Raw genomic sequence first — 20510 nt, 5'->3', positions numbered from 1 at the left:
GATGTTTTTCCTCCAAAGTGACACACAGCTCACAGTAAACAAAAGTGCATTTTAGCACCAGAGAGGTGCAGGGTGCAACCAGCCCCACAACAATGTTGGTTTCTCTCCTCTCCCAAGGTGACACTGTACAAAGAGTCAGACACAGAAGACTTTGGGTTCAGTGTGTCTGACGCACTCCTTGAGAAGGGAGTGTACGTGAACAACATTCGCCCCAATGGACCTGCAGACCTCGGTGGCCTCAAGCCGTACGACAGACTGCTCCAGGTATTCACTCGTGACCAGAGAGGATGGATCTAGAATCGTTCCCGTTGAGTTAGTGCTGTAGGCTGTTTCCTACCAAACACTGTATTTCCATTTTACAGAAGTAATGCTGATCTTAAGTACCTACTTCAAAGGTTACAGCATCAAAGTCTGTTCTAGCACTTAACCTAAAAGATGTCAAATCAAGGCTTCCTGCTTTCTTGAAACCGATGATTAACAGAGCTTGGGGGGCCATGGTCACTAAGGACCATTTCTAAACACAGCATCCAAAAAAAGATTCTCCCATATAACATATCTTGAAGGTCAACTTTGCTTTACCATCATTTCCTCTACTCCTCTTCATTGCAGATCAACCATGTTCGCACAAGAGATTTTGACTGCTGCCTTGTGGTTCCTCTGATTGCCGAGTCAGGAAACAAACTAGACTTAGTGATCAGCAGGAACCCTCTGGCCTCACAAACTTCGGCAGACCCAAGCCAAGTTCCTGCAGAGGTGCCGGTGGACTGGAACGAGCCAGGCGATGGCCTACAGACCCAGGACTCCAGACTTACAGGCGGAGAAGCCAGAGATCCAACCAAGACATTATAGCAGCGCAGGATGCAGCCTCTAGGGCATTTAGACCACCTCCATGGTGCTAATAATACTTGACCAGACTTCCTGTGTGGAAAGTAAGACTGAGTAAGCACAGCAAACTCCCACCACCACTGGTTACCAGAGCATGTCCGTGACAAGTCTGCAGAAGCATCTGCTTCTAATTGTCTAGCCTACGATGGGTTTGTTTGTCTCTCTAGAAGTGACCATGGAAGACCTCTTGCTGTCTGAAAAACTGTGCCAACCTCTCATTTTTTATTAGAACATTCAATATATCAAATAGAACGACAACAGTAAGGCAAATCTTTGCAAATGTGTATGCAGCACAGTTGTGGATGAAGTGTTGCCCAGCTGCCTCATTGAAGAGGCAGCAGCAGCTGGAGCTAGAAACCAGGATCTCTCTCCAGCAGCACTTGGATGTGGTCACTCAGTCCACCACACTTATTTTTATACTGTGATCCCTGTCCCCACCAAGCCTATCAAGAGTCAAACTGTAGTGTAAATACCCACATTTCTGAAGTCAGTGTCTTATGTCACCTGGGGGGAAGAGGGAAATTGGGAGAACATCATTAATTATTAGCAAGTGCTCTCCATGAGAACTAGGGTCCACACCGTATGTGGCTCTGTGTTCTGGTATGTCAAACAATTTAATTGCTTGAGTTCAGCTTAACCCATGATACCTTTAGACAAATTCGATGTGAAGCTTTCTAAATGTAAAATGTCTGGGGAAGGGAGGGAAAATAATTTACCAAGTAATAAGAACATGCATGCCTGGCCTTTCCAGTTTAGAAACAATTTCACAGATCAATCTGTCCACACTCTCCAGATGCTGATCTGTTTTCTCTAAGGATTCTGTGATAAATGTGGAAGCAATTTTAGGTCACATGTATCCATTGGCTGTGGGTCACTGTTTACTTTGTCAAGTCTCGTAGTAAACTGGTGGGTAACATTTAAGCACCTTATTCTAAATTTAGATATAGGTCTATTTTTATAAATAGATGCAAATGACTTATGCAGCAAGAACTTTTATGCAATGCAGCAGTCTGTAGAGCCTAATGTGATGTTCTTGGTGACTTCCAAGCAACAAATGCCATTTGCTTTGGCCAGCTTGCCTCCCCAAAACAAAGTTTGCAGAAGTTATCTTTGCTATATACTGCATGTGCGCAATAAGGTCACGAGGACTTTTGGGTCAGTACAGCACCTCTGCTAGCCATCTACATCCCAGCATGCCATGCTGTAGAGAGCTGTAGCTTGACCACCTACTTCTTTGGCTCCTTCTAGCATGACTGCCAGTTGCTGCTGATTTTGTACACTTGTGGAGGCCAGCTACAAGTGCACCAACACAAATACAAAGGGCTCCAAGTTAGTGTCAACAATGAAGAACGCCCTTAGCCATGGGGATGGTACTGCACAGGCCATGTCAACAGGACAGGTTTGATTCTTAAGAGAAACTGGAAGCACATCAAAAGGAATGGGGGTTAAGAGCAGGTCCCATATTGCCTTGTGTGAAGATGTCTGTCATTTGCCCCAAAAAATACCCATCTGAACTGTGTACATGGTAGTAGTTTTAACTTTCGTAATAAAATGTAAGTGATAAACTCCCCAGACATAACAGAAAAAGCAAGCAGCAAAAAATTACATTTACATCAGTTCACTGAAATCTAGACATAAAAGCATGACTTAAAAGCCTCTAACTGAAAATGTACTGTTCCATTTCATAGTCTCTCCTGCTTTGATTAAATATGATCTTGTTTATGTGAAACTGGCATAAGAGATCTTTTGTATTTTAACTTGTAATATTGAAAGGCTGCACCTAAGGTTGTGCTTATGACTAAATGTGTAACGGCACATTGTGTGTGGTGTGTGTTTGAAAGTTGCAGGTTCGGTAATTTACCATCTGGTAAATCGAGGATAACTACACTTTTCGTACAATTAACTGTGTGGCAGTGACTATATATATATATATATGTATTGAGGAAAAAAAAAATGAACAAGCCTGCCTTTAACAAAAAATAATCCACAACACGTGTTTGTAAAATAGTGGCTGTGATGATGTTACCCTTGTGGTCAGTGCTCACCAAAACCCAAACGTCTTCTCACGTGTTCACCTGCATACCAGCAGAGGAGTCCATGGAGAACCTTTGTTCTAATTTTCGATTGCTGTATGTGCTTGCGGATGTAGAGGCGGGGGGGTACATACCTCTATGTGCCAGGTATGTTGTACCTCTCAAGAGGCCTCTAAATGTAAAGGTTCCCTCTTTGACACAAATAATCTGGATGAAATCTGACATGGCTATAGTGTTGATTTAATTATATAATTTCAATAAAAAAAAAAAAAAAAGTCATTGTACTGAAAAACATTCTCTTTTGTTCATACAAATATTTGGTACATTTCCATTTCTTTCCTATGCTTTCTAATGCTTAATCTATATCATATTTATTCCCTTTACACCTTATAAACCACAATCTTACTAACCTGATTGTTACATACATCCAGGGCCTTGAGTTCCTTCTCCAAAAGGTATTTTATTCTTTTATGAAGACATTGACAACTAGAGATTAGCACTGCCAACAAAATCATTAGGTATCCAAAATGTATGGTCAGTTTAAAAATGTTACATAAGTCCCTGAAATACTGTATTTTTATTTATAACAAGTATTATAAACTGTAAAGTATTTTTGTACAAATTTAATACTTTGGTAGCATGATATCATCTATGTATAACTTTGGAAATTCCACAGCTGTAAACCTTTGTATGGATTAAAACAGACAATAAACGATATACAGCGTGGTCATTGTTGCGTTTTCTTGAGTGTTTGCTCATGGTAAGTAAATTACACCTAGAGCCCGGTGTCTAATCTTACTGGACGTATGCTTCTATGTGCGTGAATGGGGTTTGCATAGTTACGCGTGTTGGTGACTCTAGATTGTCCATATTGTGTGGCTACCTAGCGATGGACTGGTATTCCATCCAAAGTGCACCCTGCCAGGCACTGAGTCCAGGACAGGCTCCAGCCCACTACAACAACCGTGCACTGGACCAACTGTCAGACAATTTAAATGGGAATGCAACAGAATGAACTTTGCACATTATCCTCACAGCTTCTTTTTCACCATGTTCAATACTTCACATTTTACTCAAATTACAAATCAGTTCTTTGTAACTTTTCAGATTTTGCCAGCACCTAGAACTTTTATGCTTCCATTGGGCGAACGAGGAAACCGGCTTATTGTTTACCCATTTACAGAACTGAAATATTTTTTTTTTTTACCAGAGCAGTTCAGAATAAATGCTGTTTGAGGGATCTCCGGCAATAGTGGGATTAAAACAAATGACCTTTAGGTTACAAGGCATCAGCCGTATCCGTTATGTGGGCAGTTCAGAAAACGGTACGATAATAGACCAAAACATCTGGATAACCACAAGTGGATTCCTTACACCGCAATGAGTGCAACACATTCTTAAAGTTTGGATAAGTGACTCCATATAATGGAATATAGGTGGTCACCACAATGTGTCTCACAAAATATTCATCTTTGGGTAGCGTTTTACACAGAGCAACATACGAAATATGTAATTCTATATGAAATACTAAGCCATAGTGTTTTTTTTAAAAAAAGTAAAACTTTCTGATCTAATTTTTAATTAATTAGTCAACTGCGCAAAAATTCCTTCCAAATGTTGATACTGGCATCATCCTGCTAAGCAGAAGCAACAACATTGTTGAACTTGTTTCTTTGCCTTATGCCTGCGTTCAAGCGCTCTGTGTCACTGTGTGAGAAGAGCGCTCTATAAAAATAAATTGAATCAAATCGAATCCATACACTTCGGCAGAGGCATCTTTCCTTGTGGAAGCTGTAGGGAAGGGGAGGGGCCATGCACATGGCCAGGTCCAGCGAGTTTCATTTCTGCGCAGTAGAACTGTGGAATAGGCGTCGCCCTTGAAAGCGCAGCTTCTTCAGATGTGCTGAGCTCTTTTCAGGATCCATGGTGTCATTCTAAATATGAAGAGAGGGAAAGGTGCTTGTTCTCTGTTCCCACAATTAAAAAGCTTATCACTGGAAGGGAGGAATAATGTACAAAATTGTACTGTATTGTCTGAGGGAACAAAGAAATAAAGTCTGTAAAATTAGTGTCCTCTTAACCACACTAATTTAATATGAAATTCCAGCTATTGAGTTACTGTCGTATGGTATGATAATGCACAACAGACAGGACATCTTGCATCACATAAAATTTTCTATTCTTTGGTCATAATAGCATTTTTTTTTTTTTTTAAAAGTGAAAAACGTCATTAACTGTGCATTATCTCATATACAGATATTAGTAAGTAAACATGGTCTTACCTGGAGACGTTTGGATGGAGTGGTACAGTGATCATTAGTGCTTAGATGCTTGCCATCCTCTGGACTTCCCAGTACATTCTCTTCAGTTTCAAAAAGATTTTTAATGACATTCCCGTGACTGTAGCCAGAAAGTTCCACATCCATGTCATTCTCATGGTGCTTTGCATACCCATCGTCACTATGTAAAGTTGTGGTGAAGTGGCTGGTTTCAAATTCCATTCCATAGTTGTCATTCTTTGGGGTTTGGGTTGCACACGGTGTGGAAGAAGTCTGTCTGACCCTTGGACTGCACTGACTGGACGGTGAAGGTGTACACTGAGAAGACCTGAAGCCTGAGACTGCCCCCCTGCCTGGGGTGAACAAGCCATGTTGAGCAATGTCAGATTTGGAAGGTGTGTGTGGTCTGTTCTGTGGCCTCTGCTCTCCTCTTGGCGATGGCCATCTTCAGCAGTGCCCCTAGCCAGGTTTTACGCTTCACATCTCGGTTCTCTATGGCTTTTTTCAGGCCATCCTTGCGGGCCACCACATACACTCGCTTCTGCCCCCTTGTTACAGCTGTGTACACGTGCCTCCAGTTCTGCCCTGCCTCATTGCCCAGGACATACACAATGGTTTCTGCCTCTGAACCCTGTTGCAATGGGAAAAGGACAGGGAGCTTAAAGTGATGGGGGGCAGAGTATGTGTTGCAGAACATTGTACCCCAATTCCAATGTGAATTAATGCTACCATATAAGTGCCCACCCCTTTATAGTTAGAAACTGAAGGCCCCCAGTGTTGCATAAGAAACACAATGACCATATCCTTCATTAATTAGACAATTTAAGTCAATTTTTTTTGCTAATCATTTAGGAGACAGATTTGTACCCATTAGCAAAGTATTCCTTCAATATAACACCCTGTTGTATAAATGAGTAAAACTTTAAGCCACTTCAGAGAAAGAATCAACTCCCAAACGTCACTGAGCACATTTTGTAGCCAAGTGTGGAAAGCCATTAAAATAATCACGCAACTAGACAATCAGCAGAATACAAACATCATAATGTATTAAAAATGTTTAAAATGGTTTTTTTTATACGAAGGATCACTTGTCAGCATGGCAGTCAAATATGGCACAAAGTCTTACATTTACATGTATTTATTTATTTAGCTGATCCTTTTCTCCTAAGCAACTAAAACAACCTACAATTATTTGCCCATTTATACCTTTGGGTAATTTTTACTGGAGCAATATAGGGCCCAGGGGGGACTACAGTAGTAGGTTGATTCCAACCTGCAACCTTTGGATTCAAAGGCGGCGGCTCTAACCACAATGCTGTTCTTGAAATATGAAGTGCTGTATGCTAGGTCTAGTGCCATAACGCTTTTCTAATTGCTTCAAGTACAAGAGTTCTCACAGCTGTTCCATACACCAACTTAGAACAAAAGAGGGAAGAGGAAAAATGCAAGAAAACAGGTACAAAAAAAGAGACCTGAGCATGAGGATGCAGCGAATGGCTACAATCCATGACAGAATACCATAATTCAAGTTCACGTATTCAAAACACCAGATAGTTCTGGCCCAGCATGACATCACATGGGGTACTCACCTGGAAGGTATGGATGGTTCTGGCCCAGGCATGCTGCAACTGGCACTCCTTCTGAAGCTCCTTGAAGCACAGTTATTTCATGCCCCATCTGGTCATTCAGAGTCAAGTACCGCTGTACAGCTTGCCGCGGACCCCCTTGGACCACAGTCATGTCCTGAAAAGAAAGGATGCAAAGTGTAGAATTGCTCAGTGATAGGTGAGGTGATCAGTCAGCAGGAAGAACCACCACCATAACTGGTTGCCGAAGCCCTTCCACTGGATTTACATCCAGTCACAATCCGAGGGCAGTGGTAATACCCTAAATTGGCAACAAGCCCAGGCTGGATTTGTGACATGCACAGGTGGTCAAATAAAACAGGCAAGTGTTATAATCAATCATATAATCTGTGCTGTAGTCCCTGCTTCACCGCCAGATGGTACACAGCAATAAAATGTAATAAGTTCATACTTGAAAGGAAACAGAATTAATAGTCATCTATGTAAAAAGCTTTGCATAATAGCCTAAAATAAGCTGGCAGAACATTCCCATTTCTGCTTACGAAGAACATAAATAATATCTGCATACACGGAGTTAACATAACTAAGTCCAACAACTGGTTACAGTATGCACGGAATAACTAGCAGGTCAATAGAATGATGCGATAACAGGGCGCAAAAGCAACAAATTTGACCCCACACTTAAAGGGTCTATTTCTACTTCTATTATTGTTATTGACAAAAATAAAACTGAGTTCAATCTTATATAGTACCCTATCCTGAAGACAAAGTCCAAGAGTATTCATAAGATTACAGCTGAAGCATTTTAAAAGCATCACAGAAAAGACGTTTGCAGGAGACAAAATTAAAGCGTATAAAACTAAAATAGTGGAGACAAAAAGCAAACCGCCAAGTGAATAAACACTAATAAATATACTACAAAATAACAGTTATCAGCAATGCACTTTACGATGAGGTAGATAATAAACAGGGAAACCTGTGAAACTGCACCCAGCATGTGAAATGTCAACTCCTATAATATATGTGGGTGGAGTCATGTTTGAGTTTTCACTCCATCTGAGCAATCCACCACCTGACTGAACAAATTTGTTCCCCAAAATCGGACAAATCCAGCAGTTTCTCCCAGATGTGACACTGCGGGCCTCAGGCACAGTGAGCTATAATTGCAAAAATGAGGCCAGAACTCACATTCGTGATGAAAAAAATTTCTCTGTTGCAGAGCCGCTGCTTGTCATTCTTCTCGCTTTTTTCCTCGACGTCATCCTCCTTGCCACTCAACTGGCCCAGGTCTCTCTCTTCCTTTCGGTCAGAGACATAGCCATTCCTCGTGCAGCACACTTTGTCACTGAGCTGAAACACCAGTTTTTTTTTGTGGTTCCTAAAAAACATTTTAGAAAATGTTGCTAAACAACGTGCCCCATAAACACAGGTGTAAGCTGGTATTACCGTATGGCTTGCTGTGCTTGCCTGCAAGCAGCTTGCTTCCTGTAATATGTCTCCCTCCTGCTACAATATAAATGGTATAAGCAGTTGCTTAGGGAGCCAAAGTTACTGGAAGGGTGCCAAAAGCGTTTTCCATTAAAAACCATTTAAAATGACCCATAACGCTATAAATGGAAACGTCACTCACCTGGTGGTATGATGTGAATAGTGCTGACAACAAAGGTCATTGATCAATTGACAGTCATTCCTGCAATATAATATCCTGTGTTAACTGAAAAAGTTCATTTGTCATGTTTAAAATTTTTTCCCCATTTTAACAGCCTAATATTAGACAGGAAGATTTGAAAAGCTACAAAATACGCAATCCCATGTTCTTTAATTTTGTTTATTATGCTTAAAATATTTTGTGTGTCTGCAAGTCATAATTGATGTCAAATTTCAGTATGCATCTAATGCTTTTTCCCCCCTCAAAGCACCTGGATTTCTGTATTTAGTGAATTTTGTTGCAGATGAGCTTAGTAATGAAGCAAATTTAACTTTAACCATATGATTCAGACCAAGCTGAAATACAGGTATTAGAGAACAATATAAACAGTAGAAAACAAAGTCTGTGTTAACGAGAACGGTTGGAAATATTTTAGAAGCAGTTAAATGTTCATTTTATCACTCCTAAAACAGAATAAATTAGTCACAGCAAAATAAAAATTTGGTAAATTAGAGTACAATACATATAAAATGTAATTTTACATTTCTTACAGAATGAATATCAAAGAAATTGAGAACACAGAATTGTCATTTCTTTCTAGAACTAAACATCCATGAGGAAGCCACTCGTTAAGGTCGCCAAAAGACCTCAGAGAGTTATAACCGGTAGTCCTTGACTTGGCTTACACATGCAACTTACAACTGCCGTAACCTTATATTATTTTCACTTCCATATGTTTGGTTGTAATGTCTGACAAATAATTCCATCTCCTGTTCCATAACACCAGCTGGCCACACAGCACCATTTTTCTTACTGACTCAGTCAGTGTGTCTATTAGCGACTGCATTTGATTTATAAAAATGTTTCATTTACATTCAAGTTACTTTTTCAAAAATGGCTATCAAGTGAAAAATGGAGTATTCCAGTGGTGCAGGAAATAAAAAGCAATAGAAAACAGATTCAGAAACAAAAGTGGACTCAGCAGTATGAAAATATACCACTACCACAAAGCCCTTATACACTGTAGCATGTTACAAAAGTAAACTTGCAAGGTCTTAAGAATGGAAGCCCATCATAAATTGAGGACTACTTTGTAATCCAGCCACTGCAAATTTGCACTTTATCGGTGGCAGGCAAAAAAAGCAATTATTCAAGAAGTCTCAGATGAACTCTACAGTTTAAAATTTAAGCAGAGAGAAAAAGTTTTAAAATCACATTTCATTTATTAGTTGTGTAAATATTAAAGTCAAAAGCAGCCAAAAGATGAACGTTGAGCAGGTAAACCTGTCAAAAACTGGGATTGAAGCAGGACATTCTTAAACATTATTTCATGTATTTTACATTTGTTTTAATTTTGATTTTGCTAAAGGATAAAAGATTTAGCCATTCTACAGTTATTAAATTCTGTGACTTCCGGTCCCAATTATGCTTGCAAGGTGAGGAGCCAGTGTAACAACCAAAATATTCTGATTTTATCCATTACATGCCTTGCAAAAAAAAAAAAAAAAAAAAAAAAAAGGGGGGGGGGGGGGGTGGAATTTCTCTCTCACACACACACACGGCATCAATTAAAGCATTCAGTATAACATTTTAACGACATTCAGCTAAGAAGTCAGTTCAGCAAAATTAAGAGCACAGCTGAAACCAAATTCTTTATGCACAGAACATGCAAACAAAATAAGCAGGCATGAGTTATTTTTGAGGGGGGGCGCAGTGGGTTCGACTGGGTCCTCCTCTATGGTGGGCCTGGGGTTCGAGTTTTGCTCGGGGTGCCTTGCGGCGGACTGGCGTCCCGTCCTGGGTGTGTGCCCTCCCCCTCCGGCCTTACGCCCTGAGTTGCCGAGTAAGCTCCGGTTCCCCGCGACCCCGTATGGGACAAGCGATTCAGAAAATGTGTGTGTGAGTTATTTTTGAAAACCACAGTGTAGCATAAACATAATTCTACTTTAAGATTTTATAAAACGCAGCAGAGCTACCTTCTGAACGCAATGAATTGTGAAGTCTTGTCACTCTCCAGTCCTGGGCCAGTCTTCAACAGCATGGTAACAGCCTCCTGTAGCTCATCGAAATAGGGTGCTGTGAAGTAAGAGTGGTTTATGGTCACCTTTCTTTTTCCAAAACCACATGAGCCCAGTGCTTGCTTCTGAGGGTGAAGCACAGTCTTTAAATGAGATGAGATGTTTATAGACCTGGTTAACTATGAGCACCTTGCCCTGCATCTGCACAAGTTACTGCTTTAGTTCAACTGAAAGAATTTGGGTCCCAAAGGTACTGGTTTGCATATCCAACACTGTAGTGTTTTGGGCACCACAGGAAAACTAAAAATTTTGCCAAAGCAAAATCAGTGTTATTAAAAGTAAAAGCAGAGGTTTTATAGATAAAAGCATCTAAAGACATGAAGATAGCTCTGTTTGAACAATAAGTTGACAAACAGTAAGGATGTATCCACAGGATGGAGCTTCATACAAACAGTAAGTCTAATCACATTTGTGACAACCTTGCTGCCACCTTTCATCAGCATTGTGAGAGTGCTGACACAGGAGCTACAGCAGAATTTAGACCTTGAGAATGAGAAGAGAGTGTTAAACAATATACGTGATCAGCACATTGTGTTGGCAAAGCAGTGAACTCACAATCTGTGTGTTTGAGAAGGACCAGGATGAACCTCATCAGGAGTGGGAATTGTGAACGGAGCGTTCAGGTCCATGATGGCGTCAAAGTCTAAAGGCCGGTACTGCCGGCAACTGCCCATGTCGGAGATTCTGGAAGCACAGGGTACACAAGCGACCATTAGCCTACAGCTGACACATGCTTATAAAGTTAGGTTAGGCAGCCTCACTGTGGCGGAATGTGTGTTTTACAGCTTGCTTTTCAACTGTAACAAGTCATGACGGGAAGATCTAACAAGCTTCCATTGTGCAGCACTTACATGACAATATGGAAAAGTTTAAAAAAACACACCAATGTACAGTGAACAAAGACTACATATTTTTACTAAAATTTGAAATATTCTACATAAAGGCTCAAACTAAAATCATGCAAGACCTTTTGTCATCTTAACATATTGTAACCACCTTAAATACGATACCATAAACAGTGAGAGAAAATAAATAGATCAATTTTAGGAAAAATTACTAAAAATAAACATTCAATGCCTTATTTGTGCACGTGTCCATATGCTTTTACCGAATTCTTCATAAAGCATCTTTTGCTTTTGTCTATAACAGAAAGTGTTAAAACAGGGTCATGAACTAGCCACACCTGGACTTTCCAATTCTATTCCCCTTCATTGCAGAAGAGTTCAAATTTAGAAAAATTGCCACCTCCTGTGCACAGCCCTCTTTAGCTCAGTCTACAGATTTTCTGTAGGGCTGAAGTCTGGGCACTACTGGGTCATTCCGGGACATTGATCTACTCTTTTAGATGTTTGCCGATTTAGTTGGGCATGCATTTTGAATCGCTGTCATGTTGAAGAGTGAAATACATTAACTTCAGCTTTGGGAGAGGGTAGGAGATCACGTGCCAAAATATCTACATGCAACTTGCCATTTTGCCAGAACTGTTTAGGTAGCTGGAATGTTGAACATACCAAAAAAAAAAAAAAAAAACCTCACAAAAGGCTTCATAATGTTCACCAAAAAGTGTGACAGCATCTGATAAGACATTGGGTGAGTGTGCACATTATCCCAATTAAAAATATAAAAAAAAAGCAAATGGACATTTTAATTTTCTTCACTTGTAAAATTACAATCTGCAGCTGAGCAAATGTATGTGGTGTACAAATATTTATCAACTCAACAGCTGGTAGTGAATAAGAGTTTAAGGAGACATTTCTATTTTGAATCATTTTAAAAGTGCCTACAATATTTTCTATATTTTAACAATTTTATTTATAGCTGTATTTTTTTTTTTACAGAATCAAACCAATAAATAAATCTAAGGGATTACAACATGGGGGGGGGCGCAGTGGGTTGGTCCAGGTCCTGCTCTCCGGTGGGTCTGGGGTTCGAGTCCCGCTTGGGGTACCTTGCGATGGACTGGTGTTCTGTCCTGGGTGTATTCCCTCCCCCTCCAGCCTTACGCCCTGTGTTGCCGGGTTAGGCTCCGGCTCCCCGCGACCCCATATGGGACAAGCGGTTCAGACAGTGTGTGTGTGTGTGTGTGGGGGGGGGGGGGGGGATTACAATATGAAGCTTTTATTGATTGTGAGTTAGATGTGAATTTGACTTTAGGGTTATAAAAAAGGTAAGTAATGAAGACTTCCAGTCCTAGTTGTTTTCTGATACTTAGGAGGCAGCATAACAATGCTACATAATCTTCACACTGAGGATTGGTGACAATTGGCAAAGTGTCTTACAACAGCAAAAATATTTAAGGAAAAGGAAAAGAAAAAAAACATACTTCCCAGCATTTCAGATTATCAGCTCTGACTCTGAACGATGGTTCATTTTCATTTCTATGGCCCAGCGAACTTGTAGAAGGCAGTTGAACATGTCAGACAATGTGTTCCCTGGCTCAATGCTGGGCAGCTGCCTCACATCTCCTGTAGAAAGAAATTACTTATCATTCACAGAATCAAACCTCATCATGTTCACTTTGCAAATGTTTAACTGCCTGAAGGTAAGTCAAAAAAGCCAAAACAAAAGTATTTGATTATGTTTTTGTTAAAATTATCATTAACAATGCTAGGATTTGCATGAGAGGAACCCTTTTTGTGGTCATTGGGCCTGACATGAACTGTGTTTACATGGTAGGTGACACCATTGCTGTGCAGGGGGGAGGGAACACCCCCACTGATCTCCAATGCAGGAAAATGATAAACTGGACCGTAATTTTGACTGAACTGCCACTGCAATGGTGACATCAAGACATTCATAGAGAATTTATGTTCTATCCCTTTGTTTTTCTGTTCTAACAACATTAATCACCTTTTTGTTTTTATGGGTTTGTAGTACAGGACTTTTTAGTAACATTTCCACACAATAAGACACTTTTCCCAACTTTCTACACATCCTTCTTCTCAACTGTGTGAAAAGAGCAATCCATAAAGATAAACTGAATTGAACTTGAGAGTCCAGCTTGTAACAAAGCCACTACTGACCAGTTTTTTTTAAAGAGCGTCAGAAGAGCACAGCAACTGAGCATGACTACTTATCTCCACCTGGACGAGCTAAATTCACTTGGAGAATAACCCATCCGGATGAAGTAAGAGAATGGACCTGTGTACAGTTTGTACAGGCAGTCTCCAGGTTACGAATGTTTGACTTACGTACAACCCGTAGTTACAAACCACCCCCTTACTGACCAGAAGTTAATTTGTCACCCTTAACTAACAAATAAAATAAAAGCTTCATAATTAAGCCTATTACATTAAAAAAATTCCAGTTACATACAATGATTCATAATAACAAAGAGGTGCTACTTTGATGCGCATCAAAACATTGTGCATCTACAGCTGTTTGTTGGCTTGTGAGCCTGCGGTAGGACAAAGACTTCCTTCTTTTCAGCTGGAACACGTGACTGTTAACAGTGACTAGTGTGTTACTGTACGTGGCTTTAACATTTTTGTTAGCACCAAAGCGTAAATGTGAAGCAAGTGATGGTGATGCATTCAAGAAAAGGAAAACGATCCCGATTAAAACTAATGTGGAAATAATAAAGCGACTGGAAAACATGCCAACAAACAAACGGAAAAGCAAACAAAGTTTCTTCAATGTTTTGCACGTGCACACATACACACTTTCTCGCTCTCTCTCCATTAAAAGTACTGTAGTTGTCACAACCACATCCCTCACCTCAACCAGTCGCTTTAGTCGGAGCACTCACCTATAAAAGACACTTCTCAACCTCTTCCCAGTTGTGGAATCTCACTCTAGACAACCATCCCCTCTGTATTTTAAAACCTACCAAGCTCTTCCAAATCCTATCCCTCATCGTTCCCCAGTCCCATTCCACGTCACTTCGATAACGACCACCCTCCTTGTCCCTCGACCACTATTTTGGATCCTCAGCTTTGTTTAGTTCACCGACCGACCGACCATTTGCCCGTCCCCGACTACGAGAACTAGTCTAGTCCTTTGATTCTAAAGGAACGATCCTGCACTTGGGTCCAGCCTCCTCCATGTCCTCTGGACATCATGACAATAGTAACATTTATTATCATCATCTCTTTCTAAGTCTCTCTATTATAAATACCGCAGTTACATTTATCATCATCAATAATTATTCAATTCAATTTATTTTTGAGCACTCTTCTCACGCAGTGACACAGAGCGCTTTAACACAGGCATAAGGCAAGAAAAACAATTACATCATAAATTAATAAATCATTATTAACACACACACACACACACACACTTTCAGAACCGCTTGTCCCATACGGGGTCACGGGGAACCGGAGCCTACCCGGAAACACAGGGAGTAAGGCCGGAGGGGGAGGGGACACACCCAGGACGGGACGCCAGTCCGTCGCAAGGCACCCCAAGCGGGACTCGAACCCCAGACCCACTGGAGAGCAGGACCGTGGTCCAACCCACTGCGCCACCGCACCCCTCATTATTAACATTACATAGTATTATTAATATTACTATATTGTTACATTAAAAATGTTTTAGTATATCCAGAAGTGTTTCTTAAATGTTTTTTATGCATAGAAAGGTACACGATATACTTAAGACAAACATCTGACAAACTGATGTTAGATACCCACCATACCCAACTGTTCTGACTTAGTAAAAATCCGACTTAAAGACAGACTGAGGACACAGAACTCGTTCATAACTCGGGGACTGCCTGTATATGACAGGTGCTGAAACAGTGTTTGCAGTTTCTCAGTGCACATCCTCCATTTGGAAACTCACCCAAGATGATGAACTTCTGGAGCTGGGAAAACTTTGTCAGCATAGAAAGGATGGAGTTGAGGATCTGCACAGACACCAGGCTGCCCTCATCCACCACAAACACCCTTACTGAGGAGAACTTCCAATTCTTAGGTGCACCGTGTTCATCTTTCTCAGCTTTCATGAAACTCCAGAGCACCTGGCAAGGTAAACAGAACCCAAATTCAAGCAACGTGTAAATCCCAAAGCTGTAATTTAAAGAGAAAACAATGACAATCTAAACTGAATCAAACTAAAAGCTGTGCAAAAGCCTCATGCTACAGACTGCAATCACTGATGAACTACATAGTAACGAAGACACTGAACTATAAACAAATGGGGGGCGGATTACAGCTTGTTACATTCCAGGTCTACATTCCACAACAGCAACAAGTCGACTTCCCTTCCTTCGTTGGTGAAAGGGCAAGAATACACGCAGAACCTGTGCAAGCGCACCAAGTATATGACTGAAATAGTAACCAAAAAAACCTGTATGGGCCCCACCTGGTGTAAAGTGAACGCTTTAAAGTTGGTCCTTCTGGTTAGCAGGGCTGCTGCTCAGCCAGTGGGTGCAGTGAGCAGAATTTCAATCTTCTCATTGTCTTCCTTTCCATTTTGGCCCTGGTATGGAACACTCACCGGAACATCCCACTCCTGTGACCCACCAGTGTCATTCTGAAAGTCCCTGCAGGCATTCTCCACCTCAGTCCTTACAGAGATCTCCATCTCCATGGCTGCCCGGAAAATCAAGCTGACCACTGTGGTCTTTCCACATCCGCCCTTCCCACTAATGACAGTCACAGGATTGGCACAGATCATCTCTGCAGCCTGCACTTGGTCTGGATCCAACTCCACCTCAGCAGGGCATGACTCTGAGGAGGTGGCACCATTCCTTGTCTCTTCACGGTCAGCATCAGGATTCTTACAGGAAAAAGGAGGACTTGGCTGGGAGGCGCTCATTTCATGGTGGGTGGAGACAGGAACCCCACATGTGGCGCAAGACTCCAACTGAGTTGTCTCCATGTGGATGGAGTTACCCATTCTCTGGTCATTAACAAGCCCACCATCCACTTGGTTATCTGCTGTGGGGATGAGAACTACATCTTGACCATTGATAGTCTCAACATGCAACGCCTGTCCCTCAAGAGAACACTGCTATACAAGGCTGCCAAGAGCTGAAACACCTTCATCTGCATCATAACAATCCTTTGCTTTGTGCTTTGCTCTCTCCTCCTGGGCTTTACGAAGAACTTCCTTTACATCCAAGTTGATATGCCAGGGATCCACTGTCATGAGATGGTTACAGACAATTGGCAATGTCAGTCTCATAAGTATACAAATTCTTCAGGGCTACACGCTGTTTCTCTTGCACCACCACACCCTGCTGCTTGAGAAACAAAATCGCATTCCAAAAGTCAACATCTGGCATTTTGTCTTTCAGTTTTGACAGTTCCTCATAGGTGCTGCCAGAGCCACGACAGATTTTCTTCAAATTGTCATACACCTAAAAACATGAAATAAATTCTAGACTGACTAAAGTTTAAGAGTTGTAGCCTTCAGGAAAATTATCCCGCTGCCCAAATATCGCAAGGTCAGCACTGAAATATTGGTGGCTTTTCAAATACTGGTTTATCACTTGTTCATAAAACTATGTCTGCCCTTTCAATGTATTATTTAGCCATATTCTACAACATTTGAGAAACTAAGTACATTTCAAATGAGTCACTGTCATTAACCACTTCTCCTGTACTCCGTGGTCTGGAGCCTACACCGGAATCATTCAGCTAGGAGGGGTAAGTCATGGACAGGATGTCAGCCTATTGCCGGGCAGCCACACAAGCACATACTACAGGCAATTTAGAGTCACCAATAAGCCTGAAACATATGTCTCTGGACTGCGGGAGGAAACTGAAGCACCCGGAGAAAACCCACAGCATCACAGGGAGAATATGCAAAGTCTACACAGACTGAGCTGTATTTGAACCCATAGCTGAACAGCCCAGGTGCTGTGAGGTGGCACCTTGATGTCCACATTTGAGATTTCCAAAAAAGTGCACATTTTTACATTTCTGACTTGCAACATAAGGAAAGATCCTCTCTCAGAATAGCACACTAAGACTAACTTGGATGTCACCAAATTTTCCTTAACAGCATGGCAACTCAAACACAAAGAACTTATCTACACAGTGGAAATGGGTTAGACACAAAAGCATAACTGTGAAAGCTCCAAAGAAAAACTACTCGCTAAGCCTTCTTTATAATCCATGTACAAAATGCACTCGGTATTTTTCATTCTGACTTTCAGAGAAAAAACTAGTTATTCCTTTAGTTACATTTATTCATTTAGCAGACGCTTTTCTCCAAAGCGACGTACATCTCATAGAAAATACAATTTGTGCATCACATTAGGAGAAAGAGACATAGCTGCAGACATATGATTCTTAAATAGTTAGTTTGTTTTCTTCACCATATGAACCAATGTTCATCACACGAGTAGCTGCATAAAGCTACCAGAATATCATCGATTTCCAATAACCTTCCTAGTAGCAGCTTTTTTTTCCCTTTAGGTCCAAAGGATCCATATCAGGGATACTATGTCCACCACGGTGTTACTTATATCGTACTATTGTACTTACAGAGTTGAAACCTAGCTTCCACACATCTGTGTGGATCATGTCTTCTAGGCTGCTCAGTAAAGAGAGGGACTCCTGGGGCTTGTCCTGGTGTTTGTGGCTGATTGGCTCTCTTCCTCTTTGGACAAGTTCCAGGAAATGCTGGGGCAGCAGGGTGGGGAGGTACTTTACCACCAGAGGATACGAAGCTGCCGCAAGCATTCGTTTCCCTGCAACTAGAGAACAGTAGGTGGCATCCCTTCAACGAGTGGACTTCCCAACATTCCTGCATCACAGTCATACCACATTAATGAATCACAGGAGAAACCGAGGTACCACCCACATAAACTTTCACAGGCCAATTACAGCAATAAATTTTAAACATTGCACATAATGGAAGCACGATGATGGAGCAAGTAGCAATGGTGGCTCACTGCTCCTGAACTTTGGGCTCAAACATGATTTCAAATTTGCCAGTCTGAGTGGACTTTGTACCTTTTCCCTGTGTTCATGTGGGTATCCTCTGAGTGCTTCAACTGTCCCAGGTGGATTATGGACTAAATTACTACTACTGCATGTATCTAAGTAAATGAGTGTGTGTACCCTGGCCCACAGACAGGCTCTGGACCACCAAGACCCTGCACCGGACAAGGAGTTAGAGATAATGGATAAATGAAAAAACTTCAAAACACAAGACTTCCTTTATAAATGAATTAACTGATATTTGAAAACAACCATAACACACCAAACCAATTGCCCAGCACATATGGAATACTGGAGAAAAGGGATAAATTCACACAGATGGGAAAGTACAGGCAAACTCATCACAGATCAGCTTAGACCTCAATTCTAAACCCATAAGTGTGGGGCTTGTAAAACAAACTGCAATCACTTACCAGAGTTAAAGATATGACTCTTTATTGGATTCATCTCCTCTTCACATGTGGTACACTCTTTCTTTTCTTCCCAGAATTCATCCAAAAGCTGCAGCAAGTTTGCAAAGCCCACGTCTCTCCCCCGCCGGAGCCACTCCATAAACATACCGACATGATGTGAATGCACGGTGCAAGCTTTCAGGAACAGGGCCACGAGGGCGTGGCCCATCTCTCCACGGTCAGTTCGTAGCCTGTAGAAGAGCGGGCCCTGAAGCACTAGCCCGTTTCTGCAGAACCGCCCAGTGCCGGTAACCTCCCACCATGGATCCAGAAGCATAAACACTCCCTCTGCCTTGCACTCTTTTCCAGACTTCACATTGAAAAAGTTCACTACAGAGAAAGAAAACCACAGTAACACTTTACAGTATGTGTAACATCAACAGCAGTGCCACAATGCCCTATATTTAATCTGGCTGATGTGGAGGTTGGGGAGAAATGCATCCAGCACCAAATCTTTCTTGCGGGGTCCATTTTGACAACTTAGATTAGAAGCATTAGGTATTTCATTCCAAATGGTAAGATTGCATGGTTTGTTAATACTGTGCCTGTCCCTCCACATCCCTTACTTTTAATAAGATGTATATTTTATTACACATTTTTACAGGGTAAACATGGGCTCCTCATGTTATGAGCAGCTGAGCTACAAATTTATGGAAATACAAACATTTTCCAGGTGTATTTGTTACATTTTCTTCACTTCAAATCAAATCAAGCTTGATTGTCACATCATCGCCAACATAACATGTAGAGAAGACTGAAAATCTTTAGTGCAGCTCCAGAAAATGCGGTATTGAGAATATGTCATAAGTTACGTTAAAACACAGTATATATACAAATTGTATTCGCAAAATATACAACAGAAACATAAATAAATAAATATTCATATATGCTAAGCTAAATTCACAACCTGTTTACCTGCCAAGGTCACCAATGACAGTAAAGTGCACCCAAACAAAACAGGAGCATGGGACCAAAATTCAACTCACTTCCACTTTGTTCACAGATTGTTGGGTGTTGTTAAAGAACGAAGGTGAACAGTAGGAAACCAAAGAAAATGCACGTGAATGTTGCAGATGTTTAAGGGATGATATATTTAACAAGGGGAAAATCAGGGTGTGGGGACACAAAATATTTGTGTTTTCATTCATTTTAATTTAAAAGCAAAGTCTGAATGCACTTCACGAAAATATTATTACTATTAGCTGTATCCGAGATCCTTACAGAACTTCGCCCGTAAATAAAACAAAGATTACAGATTCATTGATTGCTTTGTACTTGATTGATAATTGGCTGACGTTCAAGTTCACAGTGAGTGAGGGGGGTGCGGTGGCGCAGCGGGTTTGGGGTTCGAACCCTGCGTTGAGATGGACGACTGGTATCCCGTCCTGGGTGGGTGTGTCCCCTCCCCCTTCGGCCCTGCGCCCTGCCTGTGTGTTACCGAGATAGACTCCGGCTCGCTGTAACCCCGCTCGGGACAAGTGGAACTTGTACACGTTAGTTGATTAGGTCACAGTTCACGTCACTGTGTGGGTGAGCCGAAGAGCCAGTTCCGCCACGTCGAGTCACACACTGACTGACACTGGGAATTGCTCCGGCAGCGGAGCGGCGCACCGCGTGAGCACAGTGACAACCGTTAACTGAGGAATAAGGAATA

At 41.4% G+C, this 20510-nt stretch overlaps 2 protein-coding genes across 6 annotated transcripts in view; one reads left to right on the top strand and one right to left on the bottom strand.

Moving 5' to 3' along the window:
- Positions 1 to 866, top strand: part of grip1 (glutamate receptor interacting protein 1) — a 253835-nt gene extending 252969 nt beyond the window's left edge. For all 5 annotated transcript variants that reach the window (XM_018755972.2, XM_018755974.2, XM_018755971.2 and 2 more), the window contains 2 exons: positions 118 to 264; positions 610 to 866. In XM_018755972.2, the coding sequence (XP_018611488.1) occupies positions 118 to 264; positions 610 to 849 (387 nt within the window). In that variant the 3' untranslated portion in view covers positions 850 to 866. The remainder of the gene's footprint in view (positions 1 to 117; positions 265 to 609) is intronic.
- Positions 867 to 4771: 3905 nt separating this feature from the next.
- On the bottom strand, positions 4772 to 19552 carry helb (helicase (DNA) B). Its single transcript, XM_029248956.1, is given in 16 exon segments — positions 4772 to 4852; positions 5201 to 5828; positions 6787 to 6853; positions 6855 to 6940; positions 7972 to 8161; positions 8414 to 8473; positions 10408 to 10507; positions 11065 to 11099; positions 11101 to 11193; positions 12833 to 12974; positions 15292 to 15469; positions 15814 to 16353; positions 16471 to 16611; positions 16613 to 16813; positions 17946 to 18157; positions 18818 to 19552. Coding segments are annotated over 15 exon segments (2610 nt in total). The 5' UTR covers positions 19134 to 19552; the 3' UTR covers positions 4772 to 4852; positions 5201 to 5579.
- Between the last annotated feature and the right edge of the window lie 958 nt (positions 19553 to 20510).

This window comes from Scleropages formosus, chromosome 24 (assembly GCF_900964775.1).
Source record: "Scleropages formosus chromosome 24, fSclFor1.1, whole genome shotgun sequence".
In the NCBI taxonomy this organism is placed as follows: domain Eukaryota; kingdom Metazoa; phylum Chordata; class Actinopteri; order Osteoglossiformes; family Osteoglossidae; genus Scleropages; species Scleropages formosus.
This window is presented reverse-complemented; position numbering and strand designations above follow the sequence as displayed.